The sequence below is a fragment of the Rutidosis leptorrhynchoides genome, chromosome 9, assembly GCF_046630445.1.
Source record: "Rutidosis leptorrhynchoides isolate AG116_Rl617_1_P2 chromosome 9, CSIRO_AGI_Rlap_v1, whole genome shotgun sequence".
Taxonomy (NCBI): domain Eukaryota; kingdom Viridiplantae; phylum Streptophyta; class Magnoliopsida; order Asterales; family Asteraceae; genus Rutidosis; species Rutidosis leptorrhynchoides.
Window position 1 is genome coordinate 228017731 of NC_092341.1, and position 23661 is coordinate 228041391.

General features: G+C 32.9%; 2 protein-coding genes across 2 annotated transcripts; one reads left to right on the forward strand and one right to left on the reverse strand.

The window, feature by feature from the left end:
• The first annotated feature begins 5545 nt into the window (after positions 1-5545).
• On the forward strand, positions 5546-8864 carry LOC139866621 (prohibitin-3, mitochondrial-like). Its single transcript, XM_071854910.1, has 2 exons — positions 5546-6449; positions 8657-8864. Exon 1 carries the CDS (start codon positions 5603-5605, stop codon positions 6443-6445), a length of 843 nt encoding a protein of 280 aa, XP_071711011.1. The 5' UTR covers positions 5546-5602; the 3' UTR covers positions 6446-6449; positions 8657-8864.
• A 1998-nt stretch (positions 8865-10862) lies between these two features.
• LOC139866278 (trihelix transcription factor GT-4-like) lies at positions 10863-14378 on the reverse strand. The gene is made up of 5 exons (XM_071854470.1): positions 13728-14378; positions 13594-13632; positions 12410-12541; positions 11503-11727; positions 10863-11311 (listed from the first exon to the last, which is right to left on the reverse strand). The coding sequence occupies exons 1-5, from the start codon at positions 14332-14334 to the stop codon at positions 11103-11105; spliced, it is 1212 nt and encodes a 403-aa protein (XP_071710571.1). The 5' UTR covers positions 14335-14378; the 3' UTR covers positions 10863-11102.
• Between the last annotated feature and the right edge of the window lie 9283 nt (positions 14379-23661).

Here is a 23661-nt window from a genome sequence, read left to right on the forward strand (position 1 = left end):
ATATTTCTGAAGATACTTTCATAAATATCTTTATTCGAAATTATCTATCTCTTCGTGCTATCCGTGTTACGTCATAAAAGAAACTATCTTAGTTTCTAAATTTCTTTAAAATTCGAGTTTGAATTATGAATGGTTTCTGGAGAAGTGTTGGAAATTGAAGCATGAGTTAGTATAATATAATGACATCAGGCCAACGTGGTTATATTACAGTAAGTCATGCTGAATTTCTAATGGAACGTGATGATGGTTCACAGATCTAACCCTCATCATGTGCCATGATACATAACTCTTTCATTCTACTTAACCTCTAAACATATCAAGAGATTATTTTCTTGATAGTTCTATCCTTACCGTGATTCCAGCAATTTTCTAATTAATCATGATATTACATTTTCTTTCTGATTAGAAGATTTCCTTAAATTCCTTGAATTTCGGAAATCCGCCATGACTACGTCAAAAGTTCAGACGAAACTTTTCACTCTTTTGTGATAACTTTACTCATACGCTTCACATGATCGAATCGTTTTATCTATATTAATCAATAATGATAAAACTCTAACTCATATTCGTCATGAAAACATTTTTATTGTTAGCCATGACGACCTCACTCAAATTTCGGGACGAAATTTCTTTAACGGGTAGGTACTGTAGTGACCCGGAAAATTTCAACTAATTTTAAATCAAACTCTCGATACGATATTGTATTTTCAACACGATAAGCAAAGTCTGTTAGGTTGGATCTCAAAAATTTTGAACTGTTTCATATATTCAATTGACCTTCGACTGTTCTCGACGATTCACGAACAACTATTTGTAAATAGATACATATATATTTAAAAATATATATAGATATATTATTAGAATTAATTTTGTAAAATAAAATAATATAGGATATAATAAAATTTATTATTAAAAATGAATCTATATAGAGATATAGAAGTTTGCTGAATATATTTATTAATTGATTGTAATACTCGGTTACATTTCATTAGTGATCATATAGATCTAAAACGAGTTCATAAAGATCTAAAATAAAAGTTAGTCAGTAATTTGATTACGAAGATTTAAGGTTTGATAAAAATATTTTTATCTTTTTAGATTAAATATTAGTACTCTGTACATATTAATTGGTACAGAAAATGAATAATTAACGAACATTATTAATCAAGCTTCAAACAGTTAATGACTGAAATAAATAAATGGACTTAATTTTAAAATCTAGGATTTTTTTTTTCTAAATTAAATTTATCCGTAACCGTTTAACAATGGACACGATATAGCACCCCGTGAAAACCAGTTCAAATGAACAAAATATCTGGCTGCTTATATCTTTATGATTGATAAATTATTATGTATGATTAATTTATATATTACTGTGTTTGCTTTTCAGTGCCACTATCTTATAATATACATATACAATTACATATTCGATTACATCACCCATTTTTTTTTCATTTAAACTCATTCGGAAATTGAGTGAATGTTACTGTTGTTAGTCGAATTTCTTATCCACTATCATTTCATTATATAATGTTACTATTGTTAGTCGAATTTCTTATCCACTATCATTTCATTATATAAATAACATATACACATGTTATAATGAATCACTATCTTTTTCCCCATATATACAGATGCATATCGATACATATTCAGTATCACACACTCCACCTTCATCTTAAACCATCAAACCCATACACAAACGATCGCCAAGAATCACCCATTCGACCCCAACCTCAACTCACCATCGAACAACACACTTGTGTTTCTATTTCTGTTTTGGTTCAATACCATCATCACCACCGAAACAACTATAGAACTGCGACATCAAGTTGCTATCACGAACGAAACCCAACAAAACACCACTATATCGGTTGTGTACCATCACCATCTTCAACTTTGATAACCACCATCAACAACCGTCACCTAGTTCTATCTCTCTCTCTTCCTCTCACTAACCGAAAAAATCACCATTGTGAGACCACCTTACAACTACCACCTACAGCTCACCCTACCATCGTCACCCTCCAAGACAACTCACACCCATAAACATCGAACATAACCTTGATGATGCTGTTGTAATACTTTGCTTCTGTTTGTTGCTTTGGATCGAACACCACAACCCGTCACCATTAAACCCACTTATGTTATTCGAAAACCCTCACATACAACTCAGTCTTGCTACTGACTTGTTCTGTCCGATCAATCATCATCAAAAACCACTTTATACCTGCTAATTGCTCGTCTTTGTTATTGCTACCGCAGCCGCTACATTTTTTTTTTTCTGTTTTAGCCGTCAACAATTCACCACCTTTTAAGGTGGCTCACTATTATTTCTGCGAATTTATTTGGGCCACCTGCTGCTATTACCTAATTCGCTTAAACTAATAAGGTGTATCATGGATAAACTTTTGAATATAATAAACAATTTATAATGGCCACTTCTAAATTGTTTAATCAAATCGATGGGAAGTGGCAGACAAAAGGAATTGCTCCTTGGAAATTAGTATATGTATTATTATTCTTTTCCAGCCGAGTTCCTATGATAACTCAACTGCCACAAGTACAAATTAGGTTTTGAGTTGGGCTCCTTTTAAATAAATAGGTTATTCCTTTTCCTTGGGCTATTAATGGACTTCCATAGTAATACTTAATAATTACAAGAAACAATACAAACGAATGATGACGGTATGTGTATGATGAGATGATGACGATGGGTATGAAGGAGGCTGCTTCAAATTCGAATGAAGATATAAATATGGTGAAAAACTGCAAACGAAGCATGCTGTACACTTTATGTTTATAAAGATGAACTGTAAACGAAGGAGACAAATAATAAACCCAAGCGAAACTTCTGCTGTTATTTGTTCGATTAACAACCTGAATTTACTGCTGTTTTAAAGAGGATTACTATTGCTATTCGTTTCCCTGTACAGCTGCAAATACTCGCAGATAAAGCTGCTCCCGTGTTGCTCAATTATTAATATAAACAGAACCTTATTGATTGATATAACCGGGCTACTTGTGGATCCATTTGAAACACACTTGGGCTAAGTAATTTGATTTTGTGTTGCATTATGGTTGGGCTTCCGATAGTGGGCTGCTGTTTTTCTTACTACCATCGAGACCCAATTCATTTTTAGGTATATTTATATTATTATTATTTTTAAGAATATTACTATTATTATTAATTTCATTAAAATTACAATTATTATCATTATTATTATTATTTTTAACATTATTATTAATACTATCATTTTATTATTACTAGTATCATTATTATTACTATAATAACTGTTATTATTATTGTTATAAAATAAAAGAATTTTATTTATTTATTATTATCAATATTATCTTATTTTATTATATAATTATTTGTCACATAAAACTATACTTAACATAACTATATTAATAATTTTTATAATAAATATTAATTAATTATTTAAAGTATATAAAATGATAATAAATATAATTAATTAAGTTATTAACGAAACACATGATTAAAATAATAATTAAATTACTAATAATATATATAAACTGTTCGATTACAATTGTGTGTGTTAATATATATATAAATGATATATGTTCGTGAATCCGAGGTCAACCCTACACTTGTTAAATGACGTCATATGTATTTTTACTACAAAATACAGTATGGTGAGTTTCATTTGCTCCCTTTTTAATTGCTTTTGCAATATATATTTTTGGGCTGAGAATACATGCGTTGCTTTTATAAATGTTTACGAGATAGACACAAATACTTAAAATATATTCTACGTTGAGTTGTACCACCCTGCATATCTTCCCTAATAGCTTGGTAACTACTATTTACATGTGGTATTGTAAACGCGAATCCTGTTGATAGATCTATCGGGCCTGACAACCCCAACCGGACTGGACGACCAGTATTCAACGGTTGCACAGTACTTCGTTTCGGTGACTACTCTTGGTACAGTGTAGTGAGATTTCATAATAAAGGGAATATGCGACTTTGATTAAATGTTAAGTGTGGTTACCAAGTGCTCAACCATTTAGAATATTTTTTATTAAAACGTTTGTGTATATGAAATATTGTGGTCTATTAAGATATTGAAATGGTTGTTATGATAAACCTATGAACTCACCAACCTTTTGGTTGACACTTTTAAGCATGTTTATTCTCAGGTATGAAAGAAACCTTCCGCTGTGCATTTGCTCATTTTAGAGATATTACATGGAGTCGTTCATGGCATATTTAAGTCAACGCCTCGCAATGAGATCAAATGTTGACGATTTCGTCCAGGTGGATAAGGACGGGTCATCACACACACACATATATATATATATATATATATATATATATATATATATGTTTCGTCCATAATGATGATGCCTAAAAATTCATCAAAAAATACTACAAAAACTACATTAAAAAGTTGAAAGCTACTTGGTTGTACATTTCACTAATTCATCCATTTTTAATTTCATCGCAGTTCAAATATTCACCTTCTAGTTAGTATATTAAATTTATAAAAATTTATTACTATTGACTTTTAATCATTAGCATTACCACCACCACTTTGCTCCAATAATATTACAGTAGTTTTTAAATTACGCAAATTAATTATAAAAATTTATTATTATGACTTTCAATCATTAGCATTACTACCGCCACTTTGCTCCAATAGCATTAGTTTTTAAATTATTAATTATGCAAATTAGTATATAGATTAATAATTAATAACATGCTTGCATCAATTTGCTTGATGTTATAAAATAGTTAGATTAGAGTTAGCGATGTATCTATGTGTTATATTTGGTTTATTTTTTTGGTCTAGATGAATAGTGTAATCAAATACATCATAGAATTAGTTTGCAAGATGTTTTTTTTTTTAGAACGGTAGAAATTATATGAAAACTAGCACGAACTTCGAAAAACATTACAAACAGTACAAATGCGAGTGTAACCACGAAGTCCAATTAAGAGAGGACTTGCGGTACCTCGAAAAATATCCAATTAAAAGCGGAAATTTCAATATAATCAAAGACATAAGATTTCCAAATGTTATGATCTTTGAAGATGATACCGTTCCTTAACCTCCAAATATTCTAAAGGGTGGAGGTAACAACAATTTGGATAATGAATTTTTTAGTACTAGACGCTGAGAAAGAGTCAATCCATGACCAAAGCTTCTCAACCGAATTCAAAATGGGAAAAGAAATACCAAGCCAAACACCAATCCTACACCAAAATTGCTAGATGTTGAATATGAATCAATTGAATACTTTTAGTATTGAAGGGTTTATAACCTAGCAATGTTCGATGAATCATTTAACTAATGAGGTTGGGATTCAAGCTCTGACGTGAGCATACTAATACAATAAATATTGAGTGTGTGAGTTGACATTTTCAAAAAAAAATATGTAATTCGAAAAGATCTTGTGAACTTTTCATAACCCATACCCGATCCAAAATATTTCCCTGGCCCATACCCGGCACAACATATCCGGTAAGCATCAGGGTTTTACAAGATGATGACTTGGACAACAAACCAAAAATCACCTACATATCTAAAAACCCTCTTCTTCCCCATTATTTATTTAATTTTCACATACTACAAAAATGGGCAGCAATCAAGCAGCAGTTTCCTTCCTAACCAATATAGCACGCGCCGCCATAGGTCTCGGCGCGTCTGCCACCATCCTCAACTCCTCTCTCTACACCGTCGACGGCGGTCAACGTGCCGTCCTCTTTGACCGTTTCCGTGGTGTAATTGACGATACAGTCGGTGAAGGTACTCATTTCTTAATCCCATGGCTTCAAAAACCCTTCATATTTGATATCCGTACACGTCCCCACACATTCAGCTCAATTTCCGGTACTAAAGATCTACAAATGGTTAACCTAACCCTACGTGTGTTGTCTCGCCCTGAAGTCACCAAATTGCCTTCAATTTTCAAAACCCTAGGTCTCGAATACGACGATAAGGTCCTTCCATCAATCGGAAACGAAGTACTGAAAGCTGTTGTTGCTCAATTCAACGCTGATCAGCTTTTAACTGAGCGTCCACGTGTTTCAGCTTTGGTTCGTGATAGTTTGATTCGTAGGGCTAAGGATTTTAACATTCTGTTAGATGATGTTGCGATTACGCATTTGTCGTATGGTACTGAGTTTTCGAAGGCGGTTGAACAGAAGCAGGTGGCTCAGCAGGAGGCTGAGAGGTCTAAGTTTGTAGTTGCGAAAGCGGAACAGGAACGTAGGGCAGCGATTATTAGGGCTGAAGGTGAGAGTGAGTCTGCTAAGTTGATATCTGATGCGACTCAAGCAGCTGGTAATGGATTGATTGAGCTTAGGAGGATTGAAGCTTCGAGGGAGATTTCATCGACTTTGGCTAGAAGTGGGAATGTTATGTATCTTCCTAACAGTGGGAGTCAGATGCTTTTAGGGATTAATCCGTCTCGCTAAATTGGTAATCTTTACTTTCGTGCAAGTGTGTTTGAAATGTATGCATTTTTGACGTATTTCATTCAACAATAACATGTGATATACTATCCTAACAAATATGATAATGCAATGAATTATGCAGGTACAAATAATGTTTAAGTTATGCCTGTACATCATTTGCTTTAGTAAACACATGAAGATATAGTAATATATGACTTCAATAAATTAACTTGCCTAGATAAGCCCTTAGGAGATGTATTGTCAACCACAAAGGCTTGACACCGAAGAAATCAGTGATAAACATGTACTGTTAGTGTAAGCCGAACGCATTACTTTAGACAAGTTACATGCAAGATACGGTGGGTAAGCATAAAACCCATGCATAAGATTTGGAAACCCACTCTTTTTACTGTGCCTTGGCATGCCTTCACCTACAACCTTTTTTTTCTTTTGTTTGCACTTTTTTGTAATTTATTTGAAGGATTAATGGTATGGATGGGAAACATGCTCTCACTTTTGTCGAAGATACGCGAGAGGGAGACAGTTGGTCAAGACCTTGAAAGGTCGAGTCGGTTGAGACAGATGATGACCAACGTTAACTTTTAATTATAAATATATTAAATTTATAAATTTTTCAGACATAAATATTTTTTAAAAAATAAATGATTTACAAGTAATATGATATGGTGTTTAAATAATATATATGCTTTAAAAATAGGTTTTTTATAATGTTTTCTATAATTATAATGTATTTATTAACTTATCTTAAGGGATATTATGTAAGTCAGTGCATTTACCAATTAATTGTTATATGGGCTTGGGATTTTCGTTTACTTTAGAACAAGGCTAGACAAAAAATCGACTTTTGACGGACGTTGATCGAATTTGACCCGACTTTGACTGTTGCCCGACTTATTAAAAGTTTTTTTTTTCCGAAGAGGGACGGGCTAGTCACCAATTGCAACCATGGTGAGTAATGAAACAATTATAATATTAATGTATGTATTGTAGTTGTAGAAAGTGTGTCGGTGGGTAATGATAAATTGATAATTACATTACACACCTTAAAAATAAATGTAATGTTCATTGCTGATGGTAGCAATTTTTACTTGTACATTAATACCTTGATATTATAATTGGTTTGTTTGTTACTTATCTTGGGACTAAAGTGAGCCTATGTTACCAATTCATGCCATTAACCCTTATTTGAACATGTTCCAATATCATTTTTCGAAAGACGCATAGTTTGTTTGTGAAATAAAGTTATATAGCTAGTTATTTATAGCATATATGCTAACATTCTGTTTAATAAAAGGCTAAAAGTTTAGAACATAGGAATGGTTGTTTTAATAATCGAAAATTGTATAAACTCAGCCATCCTTGTGTAAACAAGACGGTTGAGATTATAAGGAAAATCACACCTCACTTGGGTTTGTGCTTTTTTTGTGATATGCAGTGTTGTAAATCTCGTTATTTCTCCCCGAGATATCGTTTTTGGAAGGCATCCGAGACGAGTTGGTTAAAGCCACGATTTCTCAGATTTTCTCGCTAATTTCTCGAATTTTCTCGTAAACTCTCAGATTTTCTCGGATTTTCTTGTAAAATCTCGTAAAAATGAATATAAATATACATATATTAATTTATATTTATATTTATATTAAAAAAACTAAAAAGTCAATGTAAGTCAACGTCCGAGATTTTCCTGAGATGCCGAGACCTCCCCAAAAATGTCCAAATGAGATCGAGTTCTCCAACCTTGGTGATATGTATCATTAGGTAAGACTAAAAGGCTGAAAAGTAGTTTTAAAATCCGGGACTAAGATAGAGAAGATACATAAGGTTATGTCTATGACATCAATATATTATATACACATGAATAAGTGTAGTCGTGATGGTTTAGGCATCTAGAAATAAGTGTAGTTGTTATCTTCTTTATTTGACGATTCATTGTCAGCCTGTTAGCTATCTGTGTTGTTTATGAAGTTTTAACACTCAATATCAATTGTAAGACGAGTTTGGCTTTGTGGATGCACCCAATATTATGTTGATTATAACATTCTTTTTTTCTGCATATAAATTTTTATATGTAAATTGAAAGATATCTGCATTATTAGTTATCTTTCTGCATGCACTTGACATTTACATCTGGCAGTTAGAATTGGGTTTGACCCTGGTAGTAAGTTATAACGGTGCAGAAAGATACTTATCTCCTGATTTGTGTTTTATGTGCAGAGGATTTTGTTGATCACAAGTGTTGGAGGATGAATGTCTAAAGCTGAGATTCCTACTTCATTTTATCGTTTGCTCATCTTATACTTGTCTTTTTAATGGTTTAGATTTAAGAAGTTGGAACTTAAAATATATCCTTTTTGTATGATTTTGAGAGAACATGGAAATGGCGGTGTTTCTGGTGATTGACAATTTGTGATACAATATGGCAAGTAGTATGAAATCTACTTCGTTTCTATGCATTCCACGTTTACGTCTTAAGATTTCGCTTTTGTATGGTTATTTGAGTATATGGAATCGACTGTGTTTGCTAGTCAATGACAATTGATGATTGAACATCACATTTTGATCTGTGCGGTTATTAACCGTTGGTGGCATAAGGTTAGCCAAACAATAGTAGATAGCCTCGATCCTTGGTCGCGATAGGAACAGTCTTAGTTTCCAAGCCACTGCTCACAATCGTTACAACAGAATATTACTGAAAAGTTGGCATCGTTCAGCCGTGTCACAAACAAATAATTTGTGGTCATTTGTTTCAACACCGCTATTACACATCGTGTCACAAAATGGCTTTGATTTCCATTCCTCACAGGGAAAGATTTGAAACGGTTATCAATATGTAATCTCGCGTGGTCTTGATAATAGAGATTATTCCGTATATTGATTTATTAGATCTGGAAACATGAATACTTTATTCTCGAACTTTAAACATTTTAATGAGTTAGGACACTATTATGTTAGAAGTCAAATAGACTTTAAGGTACTGATTGTTTTATCAGATGTTTCTGTCTGAAAATCTGCGGGCCATATCTATAAAGAAGATTTGACGTAAAAAGTTTGTATACTGAATACTGAAGAGTACTAGGAGTGTTCATCGGTCCGTTTTTTGGTTTTTCGGTTTATTTGGTTCGATATTTTCGATTTTGAAACTTATAAAATCAAAATCGAAAACCAAACCGAAACCAAATTTAAATATCAAAACCGAAACCAAAACCGAACCGAAAATCGAATTTGATTTCGGTTTCGTTTTGGTTAAAACCGAAAATCACTAAAAATAAAAATCGTAACCAGCATAATTAATTACATATAATTTAGGAATAGTCGTTGTGTAATTAATTAAAGTATAGAGAGTATATAACAAGTTTGTTGTTTAATAATAATAAAATAATACATCAAATATAATATAAATATAAATATGTTTTAGTATGTTATTAATCTGAATTCGGTTTTCGATTAACCGAATTTAAATTTTTCAAAACCTAGAACCTAACCCAAAATCGAATTACGAATTTCGTTTCGGTTATGATCGATCTGAAAACCGTTTAAAAAATTTGGTTTAGTTTTTTTAGGTTTGGATTCGATTAATGTATTCGTCCAGATGGATTAGGACGGGTCATTAGAATTTGCTCCATTTTTAAATGCTTTTGCAATATATATTTTTGGGACTGAGAATACATGCGCTGTTTTTATAAATGTTTGACGAAATAGACACAAGTATGTGAAACTACATTCTATGGTTGAATTATCGAAATCGAATATGCCCCTTTTTATTAAGTCTTATTCGGTTTGAAATCAAATGATGCACACCCCTACTGAAGACTGTTTGTTTTTATGTTTGAACAATAATTTAATTTTGTCTCCAACATTCAGAGGTATATTTCTAAGTCTGCGAGTTGGCAGACAATTGAAGACAATTTTGTATTTTATGTATTCAGAAAAACAAACAGTCTGCAGTAAAAACTTTTGCACACCCACATACATAAGACATAATAAAATTTGCAGACGAAAAAACAAACAACACCGTTAACACTTAGGTTTCACGTCTTAAAAGATACTCGTAGAACTTTAATGTGTTGTCTAATGTAATCACTTTTTTTTCATCATGTAGACATTTACCCACTGTAAGTTTTAAGTTTTCTGTTGTGGGAAGTGCGAGTAGATCCGGGTTATCATGTGACTATTTCTAACATTTTCACTAGATATCATGCTAGTGAGGTTTAAATCTCGGACCTTTCGTAGATCATGGTCAAAATGCATAGTATTAGATACTACTATTAGATTAGATAACTAGATTATAAGACATGATCATATCAGTTTTATTATCATTGCTATTATTAAATTATTAATATTAATTATATTAATTATTATTATTATACTATATATATTATATATTATATATATCTTCAACTTTAAAAGGTCATACAACAAATACCTAAATGCATACTCAGCACATTGAGCAGTTGCCCATAATCTCTCGTCCAGGTTACAAGACACAACTACAACTTCAACAAGTACAAAAATGCGCTTACCTTAATACCTTATGCTAGAGAGTCTCGTATTTTTGTACAAGACAGCATAAACACTCATACAGATCTATAAAAAATGGAACCCGATAAAAAACTACCTATTAAAGACTATATTGGATTATTAGATAAACAACAAACAAATTCTACTCGCCAACGAGTCTCACCCCCTGGTAAACTGCACCAAGGCGTAAGTCATCCACATTGTTGACACTTCTATACCCGTCTCTTAATCCGGACAACCCACGTCGACTCAAAAACTCGTGTAGGTCTTCGTCACTATAGAAAGTTTTGTCTTCAGTACGAACAGCTATACGTTCTGTCTCATCATAAAGGCAGATTTTTATAGATACCCCTGCATATAGATAAAACATGAGGGTATACAGTATGTATTACAATATAAAATATAAGACTTGGAGCATGAGGTCACAACATGGGTGGACTGGGTCACAAGTTCAGGTCAAAACAGTTAAACTATTTGTGCAGGTGGTTGGCTTCGAAAAGAAACAATCCATTGTAATCAATTAATTTGGACTTTTCAAATACCTTCGTCTAGGTGGAGATTATAACTACCACAAAGCATGTTTCTGTCTAGTGTCCTGATTATGCCATCCTCATCTTCCAACCAAAAGGCACGTTTAGATCTTATGCCAAAAGCAGATTTTATTGCATCTTTTATTGCTTTTGCAGATCCATCCACACCAATTCTTCTAGTGTATTCTCCCCACTTCACCGTTATGATTCTTCCATAACAAGACTGACCTTCAGCAGCTGCAGTAGGATAACAAAATATGTAAAAGGCATGATAACTCACCGCCTTGTTATTACGAACAAGGTACATAGTATAGGGTGGTGAAATGGGATTTTATTTTATGCGCAAGATCTCTAGTTCAAATCTAATATGCACAATGGATAGTCAGATACGGAGTACAATTTTCTCATGAGGGACAAGTGGGTTTGGTAATGGGTAAAAAGGTATCCCAATAAAAACGGGCAAAAAGGTGACAACAACTTAGTGGCTGTTTATTTATTTATTTTTTCTGAATTTGCCTATGTTTCCATTTGACTCTTATTCTAGAGGGGTGTTTGATTCTATGTCTCTTAGAAACAGGCCAATTTTAAGATTAAGTGGCTTACAAAGAAACAACAATTTTACTTACTGAATTAACTGTACAGAAACAGGTCATTAAGTGCCCGCATTTTTTTGTCCTCAATTTTCGAAAAGATAATATTTTTAAGTGATCACTTAAACGATCATATTATCTGTTTTAAAAGCAACTAGGAGGTACTCTGTAGTAAAAACTATCCACTTACTTGGGGCAAATTTTGCAATTTTGACCCATTTCCTTTTTACCTATTTTATCTAGTATTGTAACCTAAATTGACCCATTTTCAGATATACATAGGCCGGACTGTCAGAGACACCCTTATAGTGCAAAATAAAGCCCAATACCGTTTCCAGGGGTTTCTCTCCAGTTCCATGGAGGGACTCCATTTGCAGCAACTACTTCAGCTGTATTTATGGCAAGTGGATCACCATCATCATCCAAAGGCCTTTCAAGATTTACTGTTGATCGAGCATTAGCTGAACACCAAATAGTACAGTTTATAGAATAATGAGGAATAAGCATGAGACAACATTAAACGTTATGACTTCGGAACATTTTTTCTTAACGTTGTATATCTACAAAATAATAAAAACAAATTAAATTTTGAAAATTTTAGGCTCGATAACCCTATGGTAAGTGTTGATAGTGTGCTTAATTCTCATCACAAGAAGACAATTTGTATAATCCAGTATAGCACATCATTTATATAAGTTGTCACATGATATATGTAAGTGATCCAATAAGTCCAGTTGTTCCAAAACTATAATGTCAACCCTAAATATAATTACGACCTCTAGTGGTACAAAAACACATCATTAGGACATGAAAGCAAACATTTGTTTGATTATAAATCAATCATTACCCTGAACAGCATAACTATGCTTTGGTTCAATACTATAAAGGGTCCAAAATTCACAATCTGCATTTAATTATTCATGGTTGACTGGTATATTACCCAATTACATGTGCCTAACAATGACCATCTTTTAGTTTACAACGAAGACCTATTGTAATTTTTTATTTAATGCACTTAAAAACAAACTAGCCGAACATATCCAGAATAGCATCCGTTTATCTACAATTACAATTAGGTGTTTGTTTTTTAAGATGCTTTTGTCAGAAGATCTGCGGACAATGTCCGTAAAATAAAAAACATGTAGTCAAAAGGTTGTATGTTATGTTGAATAGTGAAGACGGTTTGTTTTTATATCTGCAAAATAACTTAATCTTGTCTGAAACACTTAGAAGCATATGTCTAAGTCATACGACATAATTTTATATTATGTCTTCAGAAAAACAAACGGTCTGCAATAAAATGTATGAGAGCGCGTAGAAGACATAATAATAAGATATGCAGACTGAGAGACAAACACCACCTTACCGTTCATTTTCTTAAAGATCCCAATATATACACCAATGCAACATTTGGGTCATTTGATATATATAATATAACCAATTATTAAAAATAAACAAAAGTTCACAAACCATAAAACCAATTCCATAATCAAATAAAATGTCATCATTGTACCTTCCATAGGTCCAAACGGAATACTCGCATCCTCTAGCCCTGCAAAACAATCAACAAACAACTAAAATTTCAGTCACTCACTCCAACCACCAACACTATCCTAAGATAAGTTAAATCCACAACAATCCATTAACCTTTATCCGAAAACTGAATAAACGAATCGAGTTTAGAAGAAGCAGGCGATCCAACAGCAGCAGGCGCAGCAGGCTTATAACAAGTTCCAACCTTACTTCTATCTCTAATCAACTCTTCTAAATCCTTATAATACAACATTTTATTATTTCCACCACCACCTTTACCATTTTTATGTTTGACTTTTTTAAATTCTTTCAATAAATTCCTCCATTTATCAGTACACATAGTAGGTGACCTATCAAAACCTTTATCTCTCATTTTCAATGAGATCTGTTCCCATAAATGCTTATTCGATTTCGAAGTATTAAAAAACCGATCCACTTCACGTCGGAGTCCAATTAGGATCCGAGTCTCTTCCTGTACCCATGTTTCAGCTCGTTTTTTCGGTGCCCTAAGTTCGTGATCATCTCCGCTACTTGTGTTGTTGTTGTTATTGTTATCATTCATGATCATTAACTGATGCTGTTGTTGGTGTTGTTGAAATTGGTGTTGGTGATTGTGTGGTGGATGTTGTTCTGGTTCGATTAGTAAAGAACGATCAGTTACGGATGATTCTTTGTAGAAATCGATTGGTGAATTGCGAGGTTTATCGGAAGAAAGATACATGATTGATTCAGAAACCCTAATTTCGGGTAATTGAGTTGGATAGAATGAAGTGATAATGACGCTGTTGCCGTGGAGTGGAACGGATTTTGACTCTTTTTAATTTTAATAAAATATTTTTCAAATCAAATCAAATCAAATTTAATTTAATTTAATTTAATTTAATTTATAAGAAACTACTTTTGATAAATTAATGTAGACAAAATTACCGCTCGTCGTCCCTAAACTTGTATCCAGTCTTCTCAGATCATCCCTAAACTTTTTTTTGCTAGCGTCGTCCCTGAATTTGTAGTTTGTAACTCCGGTCGTCCCTCCGTCAACACTCTGTCCAATTTTTCCGTTAAATCATTACATGTGCAAGACACATAAGGGTATTTTAGTCCTATAATTTTTTATTTAAATAATTTAATTTATATTTAAAAAAAAACTCATTTTTTTACTGATCCCATTTCATTTACTTCATTTATTTTTGTATCTCTTTCCAATTTCTTCTTCCACTCCTTCTCCATCAAAAAGATCTAACAACCCAAATTAATATCAAACACTCCATCAGTTTCATTCACATCATACCATTTTTGCTCTAACAAGCAAAAGTCTAAGTTTGAACAAAAAATCATCGTCGTATCATCATAGTGACGGCGGAGATGTTGCAAGTGAGCCGGTCGACGGTGACAGTGGTGGTTGTTGATAGTTCTAAAAAGAAAAAGACTTAAAATCGAACCATCAACGAGTCGGGGTTTCTAATCAAACTGAGATGGCGGTGGTGGCGGCACAGATTCCATCAAAGGGTCGGGGTATCTAATCGAATTGAGATGACGGTGGTTGCAGCTCAGATTCCATCAACAAGTTTGAGTTTCTAACAAATACAGTACAAGAAAATAAACCTATATTGTCATTAATGTATTGTTTCTAAGACCATGAATAACCCTGCCTATGACGTCACAGGCAGAGTGTTTACTTTTTGACCAAAAAGTGCAATCTGCCTGTGACATGACAGTGTCAGCATTTGACACTCAAATAACCCAGACGCCCCCTCCAGTGTCAAATATGTTCCACCAGTTTTCTACAATTTAAATTTAATACATTATTTAATAAACACTAAAATATTTTAAACATTAATAAACTTAAAAACATACATTCGGATATAAAAAAAACAAAAACAAAAAAACATACATAATACGGAAAAAAAAAAGAAATATTCGGTACTTAAAAACTTAAAAACTAATCGTCGTCTTCGGATGAGTCGTTGTTTTGAGGTGGTGGCGTTGGTTGGAGCAAGTACATGTATTTGTCGAGGAACACTTTTTGAAGCCCTTCAATCATTTGTTTCCGGACTTGGTCACCGATTGTCGAGGGGTTGATGGCTAAAATGCTAGCTCCTTGAAACGCGGTTTGGAGTGTTGCTTCCTTTTTCGCATGTTCTATACCCGATGCTCTTGCTTCCTTATGCCTTGAAATAGCTTCCAAAGCCTCATCCGCTTTTGATGAACGAGTTTTGTCGGTGTCAGTGCTTGTTGATCGAGCCTTCTTTTTTGCCCGTTCTCGCCCCATTGGCCTTGGAAAAGGATCATTCTCGAAAAGATCGTTTTGAGAAAGTGGAACATCAAACTCTTCATCGTCGGCATCTAAAGAAATATGACTACACGTGCCGGGATGTAACGTCCTCCAGATAGGGTCTGGAAGAAACGTCACTAATATCAAATAAACCAACATATTATAATATACGATAACAATGCTACATGATAAAATCAAACTTTATTGAGAGTACGCAGCAGAAAATGAAATGTCGTTACAAGAATTGAAATTACAATAAAGTAAATGTTTCAAATGCAAGAATAGTAAATGCGATATCTCTTGTTCCTAAGTCCAAGTAGCATCACATAAGCAGTAAGTAAGTAAGCTTGAATCAATCAGCACCTGAGACAAACATGCTAAAGTGTCAACCAAAAAGGTTGAGTGAAATCATAGGTTTAACAAAAGTAGTTATCGTTGTTTTTAGACCACAAGATTTAATTTGTAAAGTTGATCTCCCGCAAGATCAAAAAGTTATGCCAATGCGTGATATTTAGACTAAACGTTCAAGTTTGCCCCAAAGACAAGTTGTAGTTTATTCTTGTCGGTTTAATTTCATTATTAAGTAATACAAAGACTTAGTCAAATGTATCGGGGACGTTACTCCCGATAGGCCTACCCCCAATAATTAAGCATGCATTCAACGAGCAATTAAAAATATCACTGTAGGGACTTAGTCGGACATAGCCGGGTATAGCATAGTTTAGTAGTTTGGTACTTGTGTCTAAGTTGTAAAATGTAAAAACAGCATGTGTCTCACCCCAATAAAAGTAAGTAAGTTTGCTAGCAATAAAGAGTGGGGCTATGAATTCACCTTAGTAAGTAGAGAGAGAGAGTTATTCCTCGGAATAGAAAGTTGGATGAGTGAGCAGAAAAGTCAACCTATTGACATTTAAGAGTAGTAAGTGTTTTTGCCCAAGTTTAAGTAGATGTTTAAGTATGATAGTGTTGTAAGTATAGTTCGTTTTACTAAGTTTCCTTTCCTAGTAGGTTTCTATTTTTAGAAAGTTTCCACTTTTAGTAGATTTCTTATCTTAGTAAGTTTCTATAACTAGAAAGTTTCTACTTTAAGAGTGTTTTCCATTTTAGGATACTTGCCGTATTAGATAAGCTTCCAATCACCCCTTTTCCTTCGAATGGCCATTTCAGGTCTAGGGGCTTGAGCTATAGGATCCTTTAAATCGGAAATCCAAACCCTTCCGCCTAGAGTTTAGTATAAACTATTCGTCAAGAAAGTTCGAAGATCTATACATCTCTAATACATATCCCAAAATGTTTTTATGTGTTATAATATAAGTAGTAGGTTATAGGTGTTAGTAATAGTAATAGTGTATACATGTTAATTAATAGTATAAGTAGTATTAGGGTTTCATTAATTAGGGTTAGTTAATTAAAGTAGTATTTTAATGATTATGGTTTAGGGTTTTGAGGATCTAAATAATATGAATGTTAAGATCATGCACGAATATGATTATGAATATAAACATAAATTGAAAGAAAGATTTAAAAGTTTTAAGATTTTGGATCATACCTTGTTAATGATGATGAAGATTAACAAGAAACAAGAAGAAAACTTAGTGATGAAGATCAAATATCCCAAATAATGAAGAACACGCTTGAAAATCTTGATGAACACGAAGATCAAGCTTGAAGATCCGAATACCACAAGAGAGGTAGAGGGAGAGATTGTTTTTGAGAGAGGATTTTGGTGTGATTTGTGAATGAGAAACTAAGAGTCTAGGGGTGTTTATATAGTGCAAGTATTAGAGTGTTAGTCAACATAAGGATATTCTAATTAATGATTTTATTTTATTTTATAATTTTTAGTCAACAATAGGTGGTACTAGTTATATATATATATATATATATATATATATATATATATATATATATATATATATATATATATATATATATATATATATATATATTATTTTTTAGTCAACATAAGGATGTAATTGTTTAAGATTCTTTAGTCTCATTATTATTATTATTATTATTATTATTATTATTATTATTATTATTATTATTATTATTATTATTATTATTATTATTATTATTATTATTATTATTATTATTATTATTATTATTATTACATTTACTACATGATAAGTATTATTTTCTTTTTACTAATTCATGACTTGTATATATTTTTTTTATTTAGTTCCCAATTGTTTTATTATTTATATAAATGTCACTTTTTATTTATTACTTATAGGTTATTAGTTATAATATTACATAAATGCATAAATTTTAATTAGCAGTGAGTGTCGACTAACCGTTTATTATTTTCATCTTTTATTAACTTGTCAATTATTGCACAAAGTTAATTAATATGTTTTATAACTCTTAACACTTAACAATTGTTGATTAAAGTTTAATCATTAAGTTTTGATTATATTGTTTGGGCATTTAATATTGGAAAAATATAAAATGGAAAAATGAGGGTCGTTATAGTACCTCCCCGTTATTAGAAACTTCGTCCCGAAGTTTTAAGTAGATTTCTCGTTTGCATCAGCAGTTGAGAAGAGATGGGGGTATTTCTGTATCGTTTAGTCTTCGCGTTCCCATGTATGTTAGGGGCTTCTACGCGAATCCCAACGGACTTTAACAATAGAGTTTGATTTTTACATTCCCGGGTACGGTCGGGGCCAATGAGTGTTAACAATAAGTATATTGTTTTGTTTACATGTTTGATCTCATGATCCTTAACCTTAATAGGTCGTTTACAAGTGCATTAAATGCGGAGAATTTTCCAAGGAATAACAAGAGTGTCGTTTGACTAGTTTTTCTTTAAAAGGAAAGATGATGCTATAACAGCATGAAATGTATTATTGAGCTCGTTAAGATCTTGAGTGTTTATGCCGCAATAGTAGGGCAGATAAAATAGAGTAGAGTACGTACAGATTTCAGTTACGTAGTTTGATGTATGGCTGGTGTTTGTTAGAGATAGTATCAGCTTCAAGTTTTGAAAGGTAAACATAATACCTTTAGTTTTCAAGAGATGTCTAATAGACAAATGAGATGTTAGTTGAGAGTTCGTTGATCTCAGGATAATACGAGCGATTAAATTTAAGACATCGTTCAGTATACATGAGAACTTGTCTTTAGAAATAGTTTCAGAATGTAGCTTTAAGATTTATGATTTCAGTTTCATGTCGAATCATAGATTAAAACTTGACTAGATGTTCTAGTTGCAAACCAAAAAGAAATAAATGTTTAGAGTATCTTCATAAATGTCTAAGGTAACTCCTTCAGAGTAAGAAAAATGTTTTCGCACAAATGGCGAGTCGGTCTATTATTTACTTATGAGTTTAAATGTGGATGAGAATAAATGTAAATAATTGATTATAAGGTATTGTTTCTACCATGAAGGAACCTTTGCTTCCTTGTTCAAAAGATCGTAGTATTGATGTTTACGAGAGCGTCGTGGTTTGGCCGTGAAATACTGGAAGTAGAAACTTCTTAATGAATAACATAGCAAGGAAGAGATGATGTACGTAAAGAGGTAAGTCTCGTTCTTGCACGGAGAAGGGGAATAAAGGTGATCCAATCATATTGGAGAGCAATACAAAAGTTTTAATAATAAACCAAAGTAATTTTTGAAAAGTTACGACATTTGTTATAACAACATAAACGAAGCGGAGCTATTGGTAAAACTTGAGTTATGTACAACACGTACTATTTTTTGTGAAATAATTTGAACAATGCGAAAAAAAGAGTTGTTTAAAAGAATGTTTAATTTAATGAAACAAAGGTAAATTGCTAAAAATGCGAAAGTGTTTATATAATTAGTGCAAGTAATTTTAGAGGAGGTGACGAAATGATGTTCATAGTACAACAATGGTTACGTAAAATTTTGTAAAGTAATTTCGATTTAATCAAAGTGGAAATTTATAGAAGTGAAAGTATAATTTGATATGTACTAGTCAAAGTACGTAAAATTAAGTTTATGTATAAGGTTTTATAAATCACATAAGTGAAAAATCATTTTTTATAAATTCCGAGATAGTTTGAAAATAAAGACTCGTGTAAGAAATCTTTGGAAAACATGATACTTGTATTTAAGAGTTTATTTGTTTGAGAAAAATTGATTGAAGATTTTAAAATTCAGGAGGATAATTGTGTAATAATTGTTTCAAGGTAGTGAAAACTAATGGATCGACTTTTATCAGGGCATGAGTCCTTGGACTCGAAATGTTAACATTAAAGTTAGAAGGATGATAATGTGATTATCATTAAATGAGTAAATCCCTCGTATTTAGAGTTATGTATGAAAGAACTTCAAATAAGATTTGCAACTTTGAATCGTTCAAATGATAGTGAGAGTTCGAGAACTCGGCATGAATAATCTGGCAGTCGCATAGAAAAGTATAAATAAATGCTAAAGCAGTGACTTTCAACTACGTAATGATTGTTAGAATTCAGCCTTAATTGGTCTGAGAGGAGGATACGTTAAAGTATGATGGAATCATTTCAAATGTTACATCAGTTTTTCAGATGAGTTTAGCTCAAGCCACAACTTGAGATAGTGTATTTCACCTCTGGTTTTTGAGTTGACAATGATCGATTATTGTTTGAGTATGGCACCATTACTTGCATGGTGCCAAGTAGTCTATTATAAGTAGATGTATGAGTACAGAAGTTTCTTGACTATGATAGTTAAAACGATACATGTATGGAGGTTCCATTCTTCAGAAGATTATGCATATGAGATATTTATCATCTCGACATAGATAATGTAATGGTGTTTGTAATATCGACGTTGGAGGGTTCAAATGACATAGGTTTTTGAAAGTCATATGAGAATTTACACCGAGAGTGTAATAACAAGTGATGATTATGTATAAATGATCAGGAGATATCCATTTAGGATGAATGAATTTCAAGATTCGATTGTCTACAACTTTTTATGGTACATGAAAGTTTGTTAAATGAGTATGAGATAGATATATAGTTTGATTAGAATGAGTGTTTCGTATCTACTAAATATCAAGATGATCATTTTTCTCTTTTCATGCCCTTGCATTTGGGTTTTTGAACAGATAGCTTGAGAGTTTTTCTTTGATTCACTTTCTATTCCATACGTCATGATATTGGAATATCTCTATGAATTACCGTAATATAATCACATTGGCCACCGTCATTATATTTCACTAATTCATATTTTCTTTCCAAGATCACTCCATAAGGTCAGGATATGTGATCAATGATGACTTCTAATATAGTGTGTCAAGGACAGCAGTAATCTTAGCTCGATCGACAACATGTCGGTTTTAAGCCAAAACTTTCACTTTGGAAAAGTTTGCGTATAGTTGTTGTTTTTCTCAAGAATGAGTTTGTAAATGTTGCTCACGTCCTTTATCACTCTTGGAGCAGTTCGAAATGCCATTCGTGAAAACAGTTACTAACTTATGGTTGGCTAGTTTTAAGTTGCAGTCTTTATAGACTTGGTTAACCTTCATATCTTTGATAGTTATGGAAGTTGTGGAAGACGTAGTCAGACGAGGAAATTATGAAACATCGTGGTAAGAGTTGGTGTAGTTGGACGAACCATGATTCTTCACTACATAAGGGTGTATAGAAGTTTGATAAATCCGATAGGATAAAGATGAATATTATATAAACGAAACACTTTATATTATTAAGAACGAGGCATTAAATAAGCCTTTTTAATACACGATTCGGATATAGAAATGGTTTAAGGCATAGCCTTTACATAGATGAGAAATTGGAATAGGATAAACTAGGAAATATTAGGATTGAAGTAGTCTTCATATTTCTTCTTCTCGTCCTCAACCTTCTTCATAAACTTCTCAACTTTCTCATTCTTCGCCTTTTGTTTCTCATGCAGGAACTCGAGGTGGTTTTCCTCCATCTTCAATCTAAAGTTAACATCTTCTCTTAGGTAGGCAAGAGATTGCTTCCCTCATCGGGCATTTCTATCACCTTCATGCTTCACCAACTTTATCTCCTTCTTTAGCTCAGCATTTTCCTCCATGAGCTTCCTGATCGCTAGGTCTTTTTCCTTCATTTGAACATCGATCCTTGCAATATGACGAATTAGGCCATCGGTAGTTTTTCACAGATTCATGATCTCGTACTTGGCATCAACTTCTTCGTAGGAAGGAGATCGGGATTTTTTTTTTGACGGGCCATCTTCTTTAAAATCAGTAGGGCGTTTCCCTTTACTTTCCGTTCTTGGAGTTGGGTAGTCTTCGGGAGAATTAGGTAAAGTATCCGGACTATAGTTTGGTGAGGGAGGACCACCAAAGCCATAAGGTGGACTTTGGACTGGTCTTGCAGTTGAAGGATATCCAGTATCTTCTTCGATAGCAAGTTTGAAGTGAGTCATTACTTCAGATGGTTTGAAAAGAATTGTCTTGTCGTTTTTATTAACGCTTGACATCCTATCATTAGGAAAGAGACTTTGATTAGCATTTTAACCCAAGATTATCAAGGCAAGGTTGTTAAGATTATAAGGCAATCCTAAGTGCTTTAAAGTCTAAGGCAGGAAAAGTTATAGTTTTTTAGATTACTAAGGCACCCTAGCTAGCAAGTAAGGCACACATAAAGATGTAATCCTGGTTCTCTATAACAGTCTGGTTTGCTCTGATACCACTCTGTAACATCCTCCAGATAGGCCCTGGAAGAAACGTCACTAATATCAAATAAACCAACATATTATAATATACGAGAACAATACTACATGATAAAATCAAACTTTATTGAGAGTACGCAGCGGAAAATGAAATGTCGTTACAAGAATTGAAATTACAATAAAGTAAATGTTTCAAATGCAAGAATAGTAAATGCGATATCTCTTATTCCTAAGTCCAAGTAGCATCACATAAGCAGTAAGTAAGTAAGCTTGAATCAATCAGCACCTGAGACAAACATGCTAAAGTGTCAACCAAAAAGGTTGAGTGAAATCATAGGTTTAACAAAAGTAGTTATCGTTGTTTTTAGACCACAAGATTTAGTTTGTAAAGTTGATCTCCCGCAGAATCAAAAAGTTATGCCAATGCGTGATATTTAGACTAAACGTTCAAGTTTGCCCCAAAGACAAGTTGTAGTTTATTCTTGTCGGTTTAATTATTATTAAGTAATACAAAGACTTAGTCAAATGTATCGGGGACGTTACTCCCGATAGGCCTACCCCCAATAATTAAGCATGCATTCAACGAGCAATTAAAAATATCACTATAGGGACCTAGTCGGACTTAGCCGGGTATAGCATAGTTTAGTAGTTTGGTACTTGTGTCTAAGTTGTAAAATGTAAAAACAGCATGTGTCTCACCCCAATAAAAGTAAGTAAGTTTGCTAGCAATAAAGAGTGGGGCTATGAATTCACCTTAGTAAGTAGAGAGAGAGAGAGAGTTATTCCTCGGAATAGAAAGTTGGATGAGTGAGCAGAAAAGTCAACCTATTGACATTTAAGAGTAGTAAGTGTTTTTACCCAAGTTTAAGTAGATGTTTAAGTATGATAGTGTTGTAAGTATAGTTCGTTTTACTAATTTTCCTTTCCTAGTAAGTTTCTATTTTTAGAAAGTTTTCACTTTTAGTAGATTTCTTATCTTAGTAAGTTTCTATAACTAGAAAGTTTCTACTTTAAGAGTGTTTTCCATTTTAGGATACTTTCCGTATTAGATAAGCTTTCAATCACCCATTTCCCTTCGAATGGCCATTTCAGGTCTAGGGGCTTGAGCTATAGGATCCTTTAAATCGGAAATCCAAACCCTTCCGCCTAGAGTTTCG

What these genes read in the sequence shown, in the direction of transcription:
- LOC139866278 (XM_071854470.1), bottom strand. Translation starts at nt 14,334, where the DNA reads ATGTATCTTTCTTCCGATAAACCTCGCAATTCACCAATCGATTTCTAC. An exon ending in TATTCAGTTTTCGGATAAAG is followed by an intron (nt 13,633 to 13,727) that starts GTTAATGGATTG and finishes ATTGTTTTGCAG; the next exon opens with GGCTAGAGGATGCGAGTATT. An exon ending in TAATCTCCACCTAGACGAAG is followed by an intron (nt 11,312 to 11,502) that starts GTATTTGAAAAG and finishes ATCTATATGCAG; the next exon opens with GGGTATCTATAAAAATCTGC.
- LOC139866621 (XM_071854910.1), top strand. Translation starts at nt 5,603, where the DNA reads ATGGGCAGCAATCAAGCAGCAGTTTCCTTCCTAACCAATATAGCACGC.